Consider the following 17,438-nt stretch of genomic DNA (forward strand, 5'->3'; position numbering starts at 1 on the left):
GTACCTGCACGCACTCCCAATAGTATTTCATAGAATGCGTTTTTCACACTGAACAAAATTATAAACGCAACATGTGACGTGTTGTTATGTTTCACTATATTGGATCACTCCAATATATTGGTATCACTCCGCGGCGGATGGATACATCCGAAGGAGGATTTACACATTTACTCCGGTGTACACCTGTGTCAAGGCTGGGGTCCGCCCCTATATATAGACCCCATGGCCGCGACACAGACGTTCTCTTTCATTTTCTCGGCGGATGTCCGTATGGGTTGATGTACAAACTTTCTGAAGTTCGCTTGGTAAGTCACTGGTAAGTGTAATAGCTTGCGTGGAAGTATAATCACTGGCTGTTTGCAGCCTGGAGCAGCTGGCCACGTGGCCAGAACCCTCTTCAGTGCTCTACTCGCTGCGTGTGGTTGATCTGTATCTTCCGCCGGTGGTTTGTCTTGCTTATGTTTAGTTAGAGTTACGCTTTAATATATTGGTGGCTCTCGCTTTACCTTACACATATTGCCGACTGGCTTGTTCTGTGTGTGTTGTGAATTGTTTTAATTACCCTGCAGGTTTTTTTCTTCATTCCCTTGCAGAATGTAAGAGTATTGTGGTGGGCTTCCACTATGTAGAGACATAAACTTTGGAGTTCCTTAACAGAGTTACTCCATATGGTGCCGTTTAGTTTTCTGCTTGGATATTAAACCGGCTAGGTAATATTGCAGTTGGCATAAAAAACAAAATAACCCATAAATCAAATCCATTACCTGGTCGCTGGTTTTTTGTCTGCCTGTTTTTCCCAAACGGATCTTCCCTGTTTTCTGCAGAGGTACTAGGTCATTTATCCCTCCAGGTTCCTATTCCTCCAAGCTATGACAGCTGTTCCCTGTTGTCCAGTGATAGGCTGTTCCTGGGTGACGGTGCTGGCACTGTTCACCACCGACGCTACGAGCCTGACAGGCCATCAGAAACCGGCAGTGGGGTTTCATTGCCCCCAGCGACTAGAGGCTATGAGGGGCCTACTCACTCGGGTAGCCACTACACTGGACATCAAACTGGTGGACAGTGATTACTCAATCTGTCCCCATCTCTGCTGAGTTCTGCGAGGCCTTGCAGGAGAGCTGGGCCTGTGCCATGGTCCTCCCGGACCGGGAGATTATAGCGCGGAACCCGCGACTGAAGCTGGGACCCCCCGGAGTCTTTGATGAGGACTTGTAAGCCACATATGGCTCCCATTGCTCTCTTGGCCGCCTTACCAATGCGGCCATGCTGCAGGCCTACCTGCAGACTCTACTGTCCCGGCTGCAGGAGCTCAGGCACAGAGGAGCTCCTCCGGGAAGTGATGGAAGTGTCTCGCCTGCTTTCCCTGCTCCAGAGGGATGTGGCCCGCTCCAACGGACAGGCCATGGCACAGGTGGTTACCTCCCGGCTCCATCTCTCGCTGGTCCAATCCGGTCTGCCAGCTGCTCTCCAGAGCACATTTGCCACTCTCCCAATCACCCCAGGGCTGAGTTTTGGCCCAGTGGTTAATGACATTCTGGAGCAGACCGATGCGGTTCGTAGGGACCGGGAGACCCTGAGACGTTCATGCCACCTCCTCAGGCTCTGGGTCTAAGGCAGACGGACCATCGCCACCCACCTGAGCCAAACAATGGTGGGGTCCCTCTCCTGCCCCATCGCCTCATGTTGTGGGATGACCGCAGGGAAGGGCACAGTGTGTGGTGGAGCAACAACCTGTCAACCGTCACCGCCATAGGGACATGCCTGGGGGACCCAGGTGCTCGGGGCGCCGGCCTTATCTCCAGGTCTCAAAGGGCAAGGTGGGAGGAATGTGTGGAGTCCCCACAGGTGTTGTCCACAATGCTTCAGGGGTACCGACTCCAATTCCAGTTGCTGGCCCCCTTCCGTCAGGGGCCTTCGTGTCACCGCGGTGGCCGACCAGGACCCAGGTCCTGTCAGACATGCTCCTGTAAACAACAAGAGTCGTCTGACGCCCACCCAGAGGGTGGCCTTCATTGGCATGGAACTGGACTCAGTCCTCATGACCGCACACTTGCCCACGAGAAGGGTTCAGGTGATCTTGCCTTGACCACTCTCGACAGGGGCGGGTGGTATCCGCCCTAACCTGCCAACGCCTGTTGGGATTGCTGACATCGGCCTCGTTGTTGATTCCCCTGGGCCTGCTCCATCTCCTGCCTCTTCACCGGTGGTTCAACTCCCACCGGCTGCACCCGGAGCGCCAGTCACCACCAGCTGTGGGTGACTGCACAGTGCCTCGGTCATTGTTGAGGTGGAGCTGTCGCTCCTTTCTCTCAGGTGGGGTGGAGATGCTGATGATGTGCCACCAGGAGCTGGTCAGCACAGACGCCTCCCAGATCGGCTGGGGGGTGTGACCAAGGGCAGGTCGGCCAGCGGCTGTTGGCTACCCCCTTAGAGCGGCAGGCACATCAATACACTAGAGCTCCGAGCTGTACTGCTCGCCCTGCAGTCTTTCCTTCCACATCTGAAAGGAAGACATGTCCTGGTGAGAATGGACAACACCACAGTGGTGGCTTACATCAACCATCAGGGTGGACTGAGGTCCTAACGCCTCCATTTTATGGCACGGGACCTCCTTCTCTGGGATCAGGGACGTCTAGCGTCTCTACTCGCAGAGCACTTACTTGGCATCCCCCCCCCCCAGGTGATGCAGCAGAGGGTGCAGGTGGACCTGTTTGCCTACCTGCACCGCCTCCGCACCAATGGTCCATGTTGGGACTACAGGATAATGAACACCATGCAGCGTACAAGGGCACCGGCTACAACCGCGGCATACCAGCTGCGCTTGCGGTTCTGCTCTTGGTACACTGGTATTGAGATTGTGCCCGAGTCATGCGGGGTGCAGTATGTCCTCGAATACCTGCAGTCTCGCTTGGATGAGGGCTTGCCAGCCTCTACACTGAGAGGGTATTTGGCTGCTATATCTGCCTGCCCTGTGGGGTGGATGGACAGCCAGTGGGGTGCCATCCCTTGGTCTCCAGGTTTATGAAGGGGGTTCGTTGCCTGCGTCCAACTAGGACCTGCTCAATGGCGAGCTGGGATCTGGATGTGGTCTTGGCAGCTTTGGCAAAGCCGCCTTTCGAACCGTTGGCGTCTGCTTCCCTGAAACACCTCTCTATGAAGGTGGCTTTCTTGGTAGGGATTACTTCCAGGAAGAGGGTGGGTGACCTCCATGCTCTTTCAATAAGTTCTGAGTGCTACCGGATGGACCTGGGGGGTTGAGTATATCGCTCCGCCCCAACCCGTCATTCCTCCTGAAGGTTCTGTCAGACAGGCATGTGAACATCCCTTTCATCCTGACCAGCAGTGGCAGGGGGGTCTGGACCTCCCTCTGGCATGCTGTGCCTTGTTGGGTGTATTGACTGTCTATGTGGAGTGGAGGGTCCCTGCGTCTCGGTCCCGCTCTGGGACATCACCGCTGGCTGGCCAGGTCCCTCTAGTACTGACTAAATCTGGTACGGGTATATAAATATATTGGAGTGATCCAAAATAGTGAAACATAACGAAGGTTACGTACTGCTCACCTAACCGTGGTTGATAAGAGAATTATGTTCTCCAGGTACATAACCCAATTGAATTATATTACTCTGTCTGCAAACCAGAATTTGTAAGATCCTGGTTGAATGAAACAGACGGAGGCCCGGCTAAATGGTCAAAAAGGTTTATTCACAGAACGTTCTAAAGTCAAGAATACAAAGCAATTAATTTAATACTGACTTCTCACGCCCACACATGCACACACACATACGCACACACATGTCCTGCTACGCACACACTACCCAGCCGACAGAGATAGTGGCCTTGTCCTTGAGACGTTCTCTCCCAAATCTCTAGTCAGGTCGGCACCAAGCTCAGACACAGTCTGTTTAAAATACCATAAAGACACAGTTTTACCCTAATTCTGACTAGGACTACACATTTATTGATAATGATTTTATACATTCTAATCAATTCCATACAATATGTTTCAGGGAGGAATATTCTAATCATTCAATTAACAGACGGGTGAGAATTATCACATACGTAACATTCATTCCCAAGTTTCATGAGCTGAAATGAAAGATCCCTGGAATGTTCCATATGCACAAAAAGCTTATTTCTCTAAAATGTTGTGCACAAATTAGTTTACATCCCTGTTAATTACCATTTCTCCTTTGCCAAGATAATCCATCCACCTGACGTGTGGCATATCAAGAAGCTGATTAAACAGCATGATCATTACACATGTGCATCTTGTGCTCGGGACAATAAAAGGCCACTCTAAAATGTGCAGTTTTGTTACACAACACAATATTACAGATGTCAAGTTTTGAGGAAGCGTGCAATTGGAATGCTGACTGCAGGAATGTTCACTAGAGCTGTGCCAGAGAATGTAATGTTCATTTCTCTATCATAAACCGCCTCCAATGTCGTTTGACAGGATTTGGTGGTACGGCCAACCAGCCTCACAACCGCAGACCACGTGTAACCACGCCAACCTAGGACCTCCACATCCAGCTTCTTCACCTGCGGGATCGTCTGAGACCAGCTCCCTGGACAGCTGATGAAACTGGGTTTGCACAACCGGAGAATTTCTGCACAAACTGTCAGAAGCCGTCTCAGGGAAGCTCATCTGAATGCTTGTCTTCCTCACCAGGGTCTTGACCTGATTGCAGTTTGGTGTCCTAACTGACTTCAGTGAGCAAATGCTCACCTTCGATGGCCACTGGGACGCTGGAGAAGTAAGTGTGCTCTTCACGGATGATTCCTGGTTTCAACTGTGCTGGGCAGATGGCAGACCGCGTGTATGGCTTTGTGTGGGCGAGTGACTTGCTGATCTTGTTGTGAACCGAGTGCCCCATGGTGCCGGTGGGGTTATGGTATGGGCAGGCATAAGCCACGGACCATGAAAAACAATTGCATTTTATCAATGGCAATTTGAATGCACAGAGGTGCTGTGAAAAGATCCCGAGGCCCATTGCCGTGTCATTCATCCGCCGCCATCACTTTGTTTCAGCATGATAATGCACGGCCCCATTTCGCAAGGATCTGTACACAATTCCTGGAAGCTGTAAATGTCCCAGTTATTCTATGGCCTGCATATTCACCAGACATATCACCCATTTGAAAATGTTTGTGATGCTCTGGATCAATGTGTATGACAGCGTGTTCCAGATCCTGCCAACATCCAGCAACTTCGCACAGCCATTGAAGAGGAGTGGGACAACATTCCACAGGCCACAATCAACAGCCTGATCAACTCTATGCGAAGGAGATGTCGCCCTGCATGAGGCATATGCTGGTCACACCAGATACTGACTGGTTTTCTGATCCACACCTAATACCTATTTATTTAAGGTATCTGTGACCAACCGATGCATATCTGTTTCCCCAGTCATGTAAAATCCATAGATTATGGCCCATTGAATTTATTTCAATTGACTGATTTCCTTATATGAACTGTAACTCAGTAACATCTTTTAAACTGTTCCATGTTGCATTTTATATTTTTGTTCAGTGTCGTTTAGTTGCCTCCCTCTCTGGTTTATTTACGTGACCCCCGTCACGCCACAGTTTTAAGCAACAATTATGTGAGTTATGGTAGGCAACCTATAATTAACGTACAGATTTCTATGTTCAGATCTTAAATGTAATGTGGTATTTGTAGTAAACACAGACAGGAAATGGCAGTTTATTGAATCAGACTTGATCTCTTCCAATCAGGAGCATAGGCGCTAGAACTGCTCTGAGTGTTGCTGAACAACAGATCTGTGGTGGCAGATCGTAACACACGTCAATGAATCCCACATATTACAGCTTCATAGATAATATCTCCCTCCCAAATGGCACCCTAGTCCTTATAAAGTAGTGCACTATATAGGGAATAGGCTGCCATTTGGGATGAAGCACATGTAGGTGTGATAAGAATTCCTTGGATGGATGCCTGGTTTGTGCCAATGTACACTGTTATTATGCAAGCACAGAGCCCTCTCTAAGAAAAACCAACTTCTACTCCTTTTGTGTGTTTAGGAAAGAGACCTGGGCATCATCAGTCAGTGTCAGTCTGTTGGGGAGGTTTGGGGCCATGGCAGGGTTGAGTGTCATTCATCTACCAGACACTGCACTCAAACGTGGTTCCTAAACCCACATGTTTTATGAGGGATCTCAGACTCAACTGGGTGTTAATTTCTCTGTCCTGTCCAAGCCTGGTATATCAAAATGTATTGTCCAATCAATTCCATGTACCGTACTGTCTGTCATCCCATTGTGAATCAGTCGGGAGTTTGTGCTACATCTCAACGTGCCCTGTGTGTTACGTCTCAACTTGCCTTATGTGGGAGACAGTTGGGGCATGATGATGACGCTACAATACATGTTCAGGGAAGCATAGTACTCCTGTCCTCCTCTGCTGTCTTATCTGTCTCTAAAACAACAGCCTATACCCATGTATCTCCTGTACTGTAGCCTACACAGCAGGGGTTATTGTCACCATTCTATGAAGTTTGTTTATAACATTGTGTCAAACCGTGCCACCCAATTGTTGTTAAAGGCCTTTGAGTGAGGCAGAGCTTTCAGACAGTTTATATAGTGAGACAGGCAGTGATGACTGAACCTATCCAGCTGTCACCACACCTTTTTTGTCTGCTTCTGAAATGCCACCCTATTCCGTATGTAGTGAACTACTTTTGACCAGAGCCCTAGGAAACCTCCCCTTTTCTTATCTTGTCTCAGGAGCAGTACGACTCAGGATGGGTATGGGAGAGTGGCTGTCTCTGACCTCTGACATCACCAGGATCTCTAGGGTCGCAAAGTTCCAGCAACTTTCCCAAAATTCCAAGGTTTTCCAGAAATTGTGGTTTTAGGATTTTCCTTTCTGATTACGGGAATCTACCAACCATGATTTCTGGAAAACCTGGCAACTTTTTTGGAAAGTTCATGGAATTTTGTGACCCTACCAGGACATCTGGGATTGACAAAGCCTAAATCCGGAGACGAGTATACAATTCCTCTCCTGTCTGTCCTGCCTTCCATGATAGTATGAAAACATGTACTCAAGCATAAAACCCAGGTGGAGTGCTTATTGAATGAATATAACTAGGCCTACTAGACCAGGGCCAGTATTCAGGAGAGCTGACCTAGGATCAGTTTGGCCTATTTGTTTTTTAACTTTAATTTAACTAGGCAAGTCCGTTAAGAACAAGTTCTTATTTACAATGACGAGCTACCCAGGCCAAACCCTAACCAGGACAACGCTGGACCAGTTGTGCACCGCCCTATGGGACTCCCAATCACGGCCGGTTGTGATACAGCCTGTAATCGAACCAAGGTCTGTAGTGACGCATTTAGCACTGAGATGCAGTGCCCTAGACTGCTGCGCCACTCAGGAGCCCAAAATAATGAATGTAGAGGGGCATCTGATTAAGTCAGCACTCCTACTCTGAGATACTGTGAATACGGGCCCTGCTAAACAATAGGACTCAGTCTCATTACTCACCATTCACAATATCCTTTTTAATGTAAGAATGTACCAATATTCAAACCTCCTCCTTTCCTGTTGACCTTTAACTGAGCAGCAGATAGGACCACACTGTTGACCCCCAGCTGACCTGCCAGGGGTTCCGTCCTGTGTGGTGAGGGAGATGAGAGGTGGCCTGACCTTTGACCTCTTCAGGGAGAGAGCTGAACGGTGTCAGATCTCCTCTCCCACAATGCACTGCACTCGCTGCTCACTGTGTTTTTCATCTGGTTTCAGGTCCTGAATTAGATCAGTTACCAATGTTTTACCTTCTGACATTGGTTGATTGGTACCAGAGAAGGAATGTATGTATGTGTGTGGGTTTGCATGTGTCAACAACAACATTTTAGTGAAAAGACAATAATTTAAATTTGGATGCAAAATGGAGGACAAAAAGTATATGGCAGGGCTACGGCAGCTGGTGGACAGCTTGCAGGTAGCCCTACATCAGCCCTGGGTTCATAGAGTATTCGGGTGTTTTCAAACACTTTGAGCCTATACTGGCAGTGAGTGTCAGATGGGAAAGGTTTACACTTCTGGGACTATACCATTGGTTCCATTGAGCCAGAGAAGCACTTTGAAAGAAAAACAAATACTACTTGAACCCAGGTCCATCTACAATGTTGTTACTACAGTTATTACTTTGCAGGTACATAGGCATGAGGGCAACTTGAAGGTAAAGTGAGTTGGGTCTTGATCCAAGCTCTGTTGATTGTTCCTCAGACTGACTTTCATTGGCCCTGCAGGGGCATTGGGCTGAGGTTTCAGAGGTGTTACATTTACAGTTTGTTTCAAGTCAAAAGCAAAGCTTGAAAGTGACTGACTGCCTCCTCGGTTTACAGGGATTAACCTACTCCGGTGGTGTTTTGAAAAGGCTCAGGATTGTTTTACCATTTAACTTCAAATCTCTCCTGTCACAACTCACATAATGATAGTTCACCACCTGTGTCCCCCTTCAGTGTTGTGGACAAACTAATCATGGAGTTGTGGACAGACAGGACTGGGGTACAGTAGCACATCACAGTGGAGTTGACATGAGCAAAACTATGAATAATCACATGAGATATTGGGGCCCTGGTAAAAAAAAAACAGTAGTGCACTAGATACACTGTAAACTCATGGCATTTTTACCTGAAATACTTCTAGTAAGTTGTACTCTATCAATGACTAGTCATTATTACTGAAAATATCGCTGTGGTACTGACTCAACTAAATGAGAAGTCACACCAACTAAATATTTGTAAGATATATGATAACAAATTATTTTTTTTTACCAGCATGCTCTACTGCAGGTGGATTTTTTTTGAAAAGTTTTTAAAAAATGTTTTATGTGTTTGAATGTACATTCAGTGATTGTGTATCATAACAATAAATCAAAGATAAATAATTGTTTTCTAAACTAGTCCAATCATTGGATTTGTGCACCCCTTACTGAAATTGTTCCAGTTTAAATGGCTTAGGTTTCCTCCCACTGTTCTTAACCCTGGCAGTCATTATGAATGTAGGTTGCAGGTGAATACACATTTCAACTGTTGGATAGCCTAATGCTGACTAGATTTCAATAGGAATTACACCTCACTTTGCAAGACACAGTATAATGTGCTTTACAGTAAGGGATGCAAAATTCTGATGATTTTCCCAGGTTTTCCAAAAATCCTGGTTGAAACATTACTGGAAAAAATGTAGGAAATTTTACAACCCTACTTGCAGGCCTGATGTGGCCTGTAAAACTATGAGTTTCAGGCCACTGTATTAGGCCTTTTGATAGATGTAATGGTTCAATTATAATGTTCCCCTATGAACACACTTGGTGAATGCCCCTGGACTGAAATTGAACGAATTCTACAATGACGTCTCTGTCACTAACAAATACAGTCATGGGTGGTAACTACAATTCAATCGAAAAGGCGAGGCACACTGAGAAATTCTTGGAGGCGTGGCTTAATGGTGGCGTTAAATTTAAGTATACTTTACTCAAAATACATGCATTTTTATTACTCATAGGAAGGTAGTACTGCTCACTTCAGCTATTTAAGTTGTTAGGTCATTGTTTCTTCAAAATGTTTGAGTAGCCAGAATTTATCCGGTTTTACAGTGTAGGGAATGGGTTGCCATTTGGGAAAGGAATAATGCCCTGTTTGGGTGAGATTCAATGGTTTCAACCCAATAAATGTATCATTGTCATATCAGCCAGATGATCTTAGTTATTACTTGTCTACCTTTTGTGAATGTTTGTGACAAGACTACAAGAGCATGATTTGTTGCACTCTTCAGATTAGATTTAACTGTTTCATAGACTATAATTGTCGATTTTACTCTCAATAATGAATATGTAGTTTAAAAGGACCTACTATAGATTGTATGGCAGAAGGCTACAGGCTACTAGGCTACATTTATAGTCCATCCCCGACCAAATGTATTTTCTTAAACATTTTTCTGTCACATTTGTTCAATATAATCCTACATTAAAGAACGGAATTTGTCGTAAATGTGATTTTTTTTTAAAAACAATTTATTTGCATACTATTGTTTGAAAGACGCCTCATAACTAGCTTCAGACAGCATGCTGACCGTTCGATGGTGGCGTAGAAAATGGCGGTGGTCTGACCGTATCCCCCTATCCGCAGGCCCACTGAAAGAAGCACGCTCTAGTCTAGCGTAGCCTAGCACACTATGCCATTGTTAGTGCGTCTGGTGTTGTGATACAGGGCCTAATCATTGTGAAAGAAAATAGTATTTTGTACCCTTAATTGGATATCCCTATCTTTTATTCACTAGACCTATACCGATTTGTAGAGGAACTATCAGGTTTAGCGCATCCTGTCTGAGCAGTGATTTACCATTGACATGGTAGACTAGGCTAGAATTACAGCGTGTCATATTGTGATCAACGAATTGTGTTAAAATATTCAACCAAAATAGTCTGACAAGTGATCATAATACGTTTCCATATATTTAAATATAATCATAATAAACAGTGCCACGGATTTAATTTACCCGTTCAGCACGTGCACATTATTCAGTCTATTTAGTAATATTATAATATGTTAATTGCAAACATATAGCCTAGTCAATTAACAGATTGGGTTTAGTTGAAAAATAATAACCACGTAGTCGACACTAATTGTTTAGTTTCAATACTGTAAAAATAAAGAAATAAAGACTTAAAGAGGCAAAAAGCATGAATCTCTTTCAACAGCGGATTGAATTACGTAGTGTGAAGTAGTAGGCTATACTCCCCCCTCCTCCCCAAGATGTAAGTTTTATAGGCTATAAAATGTAATTGTAGAACGTCAACAAAGTTACAGCTTTTGGCGGAGGACTCCCGGTATCCCCAATAGGAAGATTGTTTTTATTTGCGCATGTACTACGGCAATTAATCTCTTTAATGACGTCCTTAATCATAAACTACTGTGATTTATGGACTCAGAAACAATGTAATCTATGTCTCATTCAACAGCTCTAATCCATAGCGTATGGCTAATTCAATCATCAATCTTTCTAGGAAAAATATTCAAGAGCAAAACAAGCTACAGTTGGAAAATATTTATTATAACATCATTAGAAGTAGCCTATTGTTATTGGAAGTATTTTAAGTATGTTACTGTTTTGGGCTGAAATTATCGCAGTATCGTTTCAGTAGTTTATATTTGTGATTTCCTTTTATGGGATGATCAAATCTGCTCACTATTGTCCATTTAACAACAATCAATTCACTTTATATTTCAGGATGAAGAGTTTTGCCTTCCATTCTGAAGGAAAGATGTCATCATCAAAAGATCACTTGTTGCAACAATATTCTTTGTAAGAATGTCTAAAAATCTAAGAATATTCTAAGAATATTGAGACAATTATTTTCAGACCCATTTTATTCTAAGAAAATAGGCTATTTATAACATTATTGTACCGGGAAATGATACAAAAATAAAATGAAAAGATGTTGTATATCATTATTTGGAGGCATAATATTGGCAATATAAAAAATTTCAACTGATGAATTTATTGTTTTCAAACTTACCTCATTGGAGCCATGTATTAATCAATCAAACAATTACATCAAAATATAAAGTTAAGCCAGTTATTTGTAAGAACTTGGAAGACAGGAAGCTCTTCCTAAACTAAGATGTTTGAATTGTTGTTTTCTCTTTTAGAATAGTTAGTAGCTCAAGTGTTGCAGGTCGATTGTTGTGAGCGTTTCTGAGAAAAAATCGAAACCTTCAGATGATAAACCCATTGGACTATCTATAGAATTTGACAAACTTGGAGAGAAGGAATCCGATGAGAAAACGTGAAAGTCCTGCAAAGAGACGTCCAGGGCCGGGGAATGCGCATTGTCCCCGCCAGATGCGCAGTCCGGGCCTATTGTTGACACGCATATAGGAACAGTGGGTGCCGGGTTAGGAAAATGTTTCAGATTTTTGTCATCGCTGTTTAAAGGCGAAGCAGTTGAGCTTTGGGAATCTCCATTGTGATTGTGTGCATTCTGAGACTGTTGTTGTGAAGTTAGGGTATTCTGGTGAAAAGAGCAGCTTTCCCTCTCCAGAAGCGCGCCGGCGGGTAGGCCTACATTGTTACCAGCCTGTTCGAAGTCCTCCTCTCTCCCGTCCTCCAGACTAGTGAATGTCCCCTCGCCGTTCTGGTTCTCCTTGCAGTGGGTTTGTCTCTTGTGCTTCATCCTGCGGTTCTGGAACCAGACTTTCACCTGCCTCTCAGTTAAATTCAGTAAAGCAGCTATTTCCACCCGCCGGGGTCTGCACAGATACTTGTTGAAGTGAAACTCCTTCTCCAACTCCAATAGCTGGGTGTTGGTGTACGCTGTCCTTAGCCTCCGAGATCCCCCGCCACCACTCTCTGCAATCTCTGGCGACCCTGAAAGACATTTCAAATGTTCAACCAATACAAAAAAAGCAATTGATGATTGAATATAAATCTATAAATGGCAGTTGGTAAATAAAACATCGAGGTTCTACTGGGCCGCACAGCAAATGGTTTGTGGGAGCACAGACACCGCGCTGAAAGGATTTATGAGCCCGGAGCAGAATATGATGGGTCTGCGTGGACCAGGCCGACTGGCTTGAAGATGAATGAACATGCCAGCTGCCCGTCGGTCGGCCTGCTGTAAGAGTAATCTATCACTCTTCATTACTGTCACACATTAACATTCTTCCACTGCATCACCAGTCAGCAGCACACTGACCACTGAAAATGTTCAAATAATTACACTTTTGCTAATAGATATTCTGCAATTCATGAGAGAGAATTACCCCCAAAATAGAATGTTGAGACCAGACAGACCTTTGCATTTTGATAGGCTAATGGGCTACCTACCCCGACTGTAATTTCATTAAAATATAATAGAGGCAATAGATAGGCTAATCAATCATGTCTTACCTTGGGGAGAGAAGTGAAGTGGCGCAGTGTCGGGAGTTGTAGCTGTGGCAGTAGTCTGGTGGTTTTTCTTGGAGGCTTTCTTCTCCTTCATCCAAGGGTACTCCGGGGGTAGAGATGCGGCTGGCAGAGGGCTACAGACTCCATTCAGATTCTGCTTTGATCGGCTGTGGCGTGGGTGGCTGCCCGGGTTGAGGCTGGGAATGGTCTGCTCAAAAGGAGGAGGAATCAGTGTCGACTGTGAAAGCGTCGAGTTCTTGATTGATGAACTTTGAAATGCATCACCGACAGGGGTAAAAGATGTCAGGCACTCAGCAAGCGACGGCTGACTATTGATAAAACCGCTCTCTCGCTCAAATTCGTAATTCATCTCCTCTCTTCTTGTCTTTGAAAAGTCACCGGTCGTAATTTTGTGGGCGAGGAGAAAATTATGAAATTTCGTGACAAGTGTTTTTTTCCAACAATGTTGCTGATTACGGCCGTATGGGGACAGCGATGCCATTAAACTATATTGCTTTCATGGAGACAACGTTGAAATTGGACCGTATTACTTGTCACATGATTACCTCTGCCCAATGACAATTTGGGGTTTAATCAAAAGAAGCCACTGTCCTCTGTGATTGATGGAGAACGTCGGATAGGTAACGCCTAGTTCTGGGGGTAGGGTCTAGTCTGCTTTATTTACACACAGTACTGTCACCGAATGGAGGATAGTCCATTTAAGAAGAGCGTGTGTGTGTGTGTGTGTGTGTGTGTGTGTGTGTGTGTGTGTGTGTGTGTGTGTGTGTGTGTGTGTGTGTGTGTGTGTGCGTGTGTGTGTGTGTGTGTGTGTCCTTTGGATCCAACACCTCATTGTCCCGGGTTTGTGTCTCAATGTAACGACTAAAGACGAAGTCATTATCAAAGTTAACTCGTTAATCAGAAAACTAATTCTGACCAAGCCTGTGGCTCTGCAGAGTGGTACACAGAGACACAACCGAGCAGACATTCAGAGCAGTCTCCCTCCTTTTCATTCTGAGAGAGAGAGCGAGAGAGAAAGATAAATATTTTTACACAGTCTGTAAAGTTTGTATTCTAAACGTAGGTCTTGATATTTCCTATAAGAATCTGAATACCTTTAAAGATGAGGACTTTCTTTAATACTCACTCACGTATTACTTGTTCTCATGTCAGACTTTTAACAAATATTATTATTTATACATTTGTTGCCTTCATGGAAAGCCATTAATTGAGCACAGATATATTAGGAATAAAGTGCTATTTGCATGTGGAACTATCACGGGATGCATGAAATCCCTGTCTGCATGTTTTTGGTGACCTACTCCTATTGTATGGAGATATTACAGTGTGGCACGTGGTTGTAAACTTGCATCATATTTCTGGAGACGCAGCTGCTTCAAATCTCTTTAATCCACCATCAAGATCTGTCAACGTTGAATTGCATCAGAAATAGAAAAATGCATGTGGATGAGAGACGTATATAGGCCTACTGACACAGGAAGAGTAGCCACTGACACAATATTTTGAAGAAAAATAACATTGAATGTGATCCACGCGCTTACGCACGAGTTTTACACCTCAAATTAGACATTTATTGGTCTTTGTTCAAGTTTAATGGTACCAGATCCGTATTTAATACTTTATTGTCATCAGTATTACTGACACCTAAGAATTGGCCTATTGCACAATATATTAACAATTGGTTATAGTAGAGTACTTTGGATAGATGCCTTCCCATTCACCTCCCATATAATCTTTGAAGTGAAACAATAAGATCTATATTCTTTGTTAATAATAAAAAATTGTCATATTGTCTTCCTCCCTGTCTTGAACTTTGAAAAAGTGGTAGACCCCGGGCTGTTTATTGCTTATATTCCAAACAAAGAGCCTGGAAAGCCTGCACGTTATCAATCTTGCTCGCCAAAAGGTCTGACAGCTCCTTGCCCTAAGAACACATTTAAACCATCTAACTCTGCCTTAGATCATATGTGGCCGCCAGGAAGACGGCAACTACTTGCTACTTATGGGGGGAAACTACACAACTTGGACGTTTCTTTAATAGGAATCCATTTCCGAATATGGATGTTGTACATTGAGCGGACAATGATATCGACATACACTATAGGTGGGTTATCTTATCCTGCTTTATTTTGTTAAATGGAAGGAAAATCTACAACATTTTCGTTTTCAAAAGAACGTTAGTGGGAAATAGCAGCAAAAGAGTGGATTGACTGAGATGGCGAGAAAGAATCGAATTGATGTGCTTTTACACGGCGTCTATTGTCTGCAGAGGTGAGTGGGTGTTGGCATTCTGCAGAAATCCCATTCAATCCCACGCAGTTTCTGTCTTCTGGGCTACCATAATATATATATAATATATATATATAGTATAATCTTGTCATAACTTCTAAAAACATTATCTTACTGTATTTCGTGTTTCAAATAACCTACAATATTGTTGTTTTGATATTTAATTGCAATATAGGCAATCGTGCGTTGCCTTCGGAGCACGACAGGCAGATCGTGTGTTATTCTCTTCCAAAATGTCCCGGATGGAGAACAATAAAACATATGAAAACAAAACACCTTTTAGTTCTCTGCATGCCATGAGAGAAGCCCATAGGCTACACGAAAATGGGATTTATTTGTCATGATTAAATGCAGTATCAAATTGTCATCAGAGAGACACATTATGGTAATTATTTCATCATAAAAATATCACCAGTGCATTAATAATCCAAACACATGTAATGCTCAGTAATATTGACTGTTTTTACTCGAGAAAAACAGTTGTACATATTTAATTTTAGAACAAAGATGTATATCTTATATGGTAGGTCTAAACCATTCAAGCTCATTTGGATATAAGATGTTTTTCAGATACGAGGTGTAGCCACAAAATAGGTCTAGCCCGTGTTAAACATTGTGTGAGGAATACAGAGAATCGATCGAAAAATATAATCTTTAGTTATGCTATCATAAGTTAGTTTGTTATATCAATAATATATATGAACATAGGCATGATTTATTATTACAGATGCACTTTTACTAAACAAAAAAAGAGTTTACTTTTATCCTTTTCATTTCAATTTTACGGCTTGAATTATTGTTTGTGTGTCAACTTCAATCCGAGATATAGCTGCATAAATCAATGTGACATTTTTGGTTGAATGAAGCTTAACTTCATTGTGATGTGTATCTGGCAGGGTAGTGGACAGGAGCTACATTAACCGTCTGTCCCCCCGTCAAGACCAGACGAGACACCTGGGAAGCATGGCAGGAAAAAAAGTGGACTAGAAGTGAACCTTTTTTCTCTTCGGTGACTAACGTTACTTATCGCAGGAAAGTAAACGTTTCCAGATTATGTCGTTAGAATACTTTAATATTCCACATGGATATTGAAATCAACAGCAGTACCAAGCAGTAGCAGAATAGCTGCACTAGGCCTGTTCATTTTGGAATCAATATAATAGTGAGAATAACCAGACATTACAAATAGTGTTTTAATTGTAATTAATGGTAAATAATATTTTACTTTATTTTTTACGTTTTCTGTGTAAAAAAGAAAGGATCCTGTTGTATAGCGAATTCGGTTCAAGTAAGTTAATTGTTAGATCGAAGACAGATGGCATCGATGAAAGGTCAGTTAATAGTTTGTTGTTTGCATTGTCTTATTTCTATTCCTGAATTTCCTGAACACAATAAAACGTTCTCTCACATGGATGTTATGTTTTGTCTTATGAATTAATCATAATCAGTCGAGTCGAATTATTGTTGGACCAGTATGACAATGTAAGCCATACCTGCATTGAGCCCTTTGGTGGGAAAATAGCTATGGGACATTATTATCATGGAACAGGAACTAAACACATAACATATCGCGTATTCCTGAACAGACATGTTGCAGTGGGATAGGAGTGGAGTAGTAAGACATGATGGATAAGACTGGGTATCCGTTAGAAACATGTGTAGGTCTGTATATGTGGGGAGGAGGATCATTCACAATGGCGATGGCAGTGAGTGGGACTAGAGAGATGACTATCCACCTACACATATGGTATTGTTCTGTAGATAAACCTCCCCCACACAGACACAGCTCAACGGAGAATATGAGTGTGTAGTTACGTATCCGGACATATGAATTCATGGTAAGTCATACTCCCTTCCTGTAGCTATAGGGTTTATACCTTATTAATATAGCCTATAGGTCTAGGATATTATGCTGCTATGTTGGTCCCGGAAATTACCATAGAAGATGGAATCCGCTGAGAGGAGTATGTCACTGAACCAAAGATGGTGAATAAATAAAGATGTCCCACTCAGGCCGTTAACCGTTGAAAAAAAAGTTGTCATTTCAATTCTGCTTAACGGAGTGGCTCTCCCATGGGCACCAGTGCATTAGCTGATGGGTCTGGTCTGCTTAGTTCATTGACTGTACATGAACCAGAAAAAAATAGGGAGTGGGATGTCTTGCTTCCTCTTCTCTCTCTGACTGAACATCAAGGCACGTGTTAAGAGT

General features: G+C 43.5%; 1 protein-coding gene and 2 long non-coding RNA genes across 4 annotated transcripts; 2 read left to right on the forward strand and 1 right to left on the reverse strand.

Moving 5' to 3' along the window:
- Positions 1 to 78: 78 nt before the first annotated feature.
- LOC135575140 (uncharacterized) lies at positions 79 to 5,691 on the forward strand. Of its 2 annotated transcripts, none has more exons than XR_010465704.1 (2): positions 79 to 316; positions 4,457 to 5,691. It is a non-coding gene; the product is annotated as an uncharacterized LOC135575140 (long non-coding RNA). The 2 variants fall into 2 exon arrangements; XR_010465705.1 differs by having other exon boundaries at positions 79 to 305.
- A 5,819-nt stretch (positions 5,692 to 11,510) lies between these two features.
- hoxa2b (homeobox A2b) lies at positions 11,511 to 13,599 on the reverse strand. The gene is made up of 2 exons (XM_029657361.2): positions 12,923 to 13,599; positions 11,511 to 12,400 (listed from the first exon to the last, which is right to left on the reverse strand). Exons 1-2 carry the CDS (start codon positions 13,419 to 13,421, stop codon positions 11,688 to 11,690), a joined length of 1,212 nt encoding a protein of 403 aa, XP_029513221.2. The 5' UTR covers positions 13,422 to 13,599; the 3' UTR covers positions 11,511 to 11,687.
- A 1,199-nt stretch (positions 13,600 to 14,798) lies between these two features.
- Positions 14,799 to 16,640, forward strand: LOC115127750 (uncharacterized). The gene is made up of 2 exons (XR_003863423.2): positions 14,799 to 15,211; positions 16,126 to 16,640. It is a non-coding gene; the product is annotated as an uncharacterized LOC115127750 (long non-coding RNA).
- The last annotated feature ends 798 nt before the right edge of the window (positions 16,641 to 17,438 follow it).

This window comes from Oncorhynchus nerka, linkage group LG14, assembly GCF_034236695.1.
Source record: "Oncorhynchus nerka isolate Pitt River linkage group LG14, Oner_Uvic_2.0, whole genome shotgun sequence".
Lineage (NCBI taxonomy): Eukaryota > Metazoa > Chordata > Actinopteri > Salmoniformes > Salmonidae > Oncorhynchus > Oncorhynchus nerka.

Bases quoted from the DNA above. Each gene is read 5' to 3' on its own strand.
- hoxa2b (XM_029657361.2), bottom strand. From the start codon at position 13,421: ATGGCATCGCTGTCCCCATACGGCCGTAATCAGCAACATTGTTGGAAA. The intron at 12,401-12,922 runs GTAAGACATGAT...AATGTCTTTCAG, and splicing joins ACTTCACTTCTCTCCCCAAG to GGTCGCCAGAGATTGCAGAG.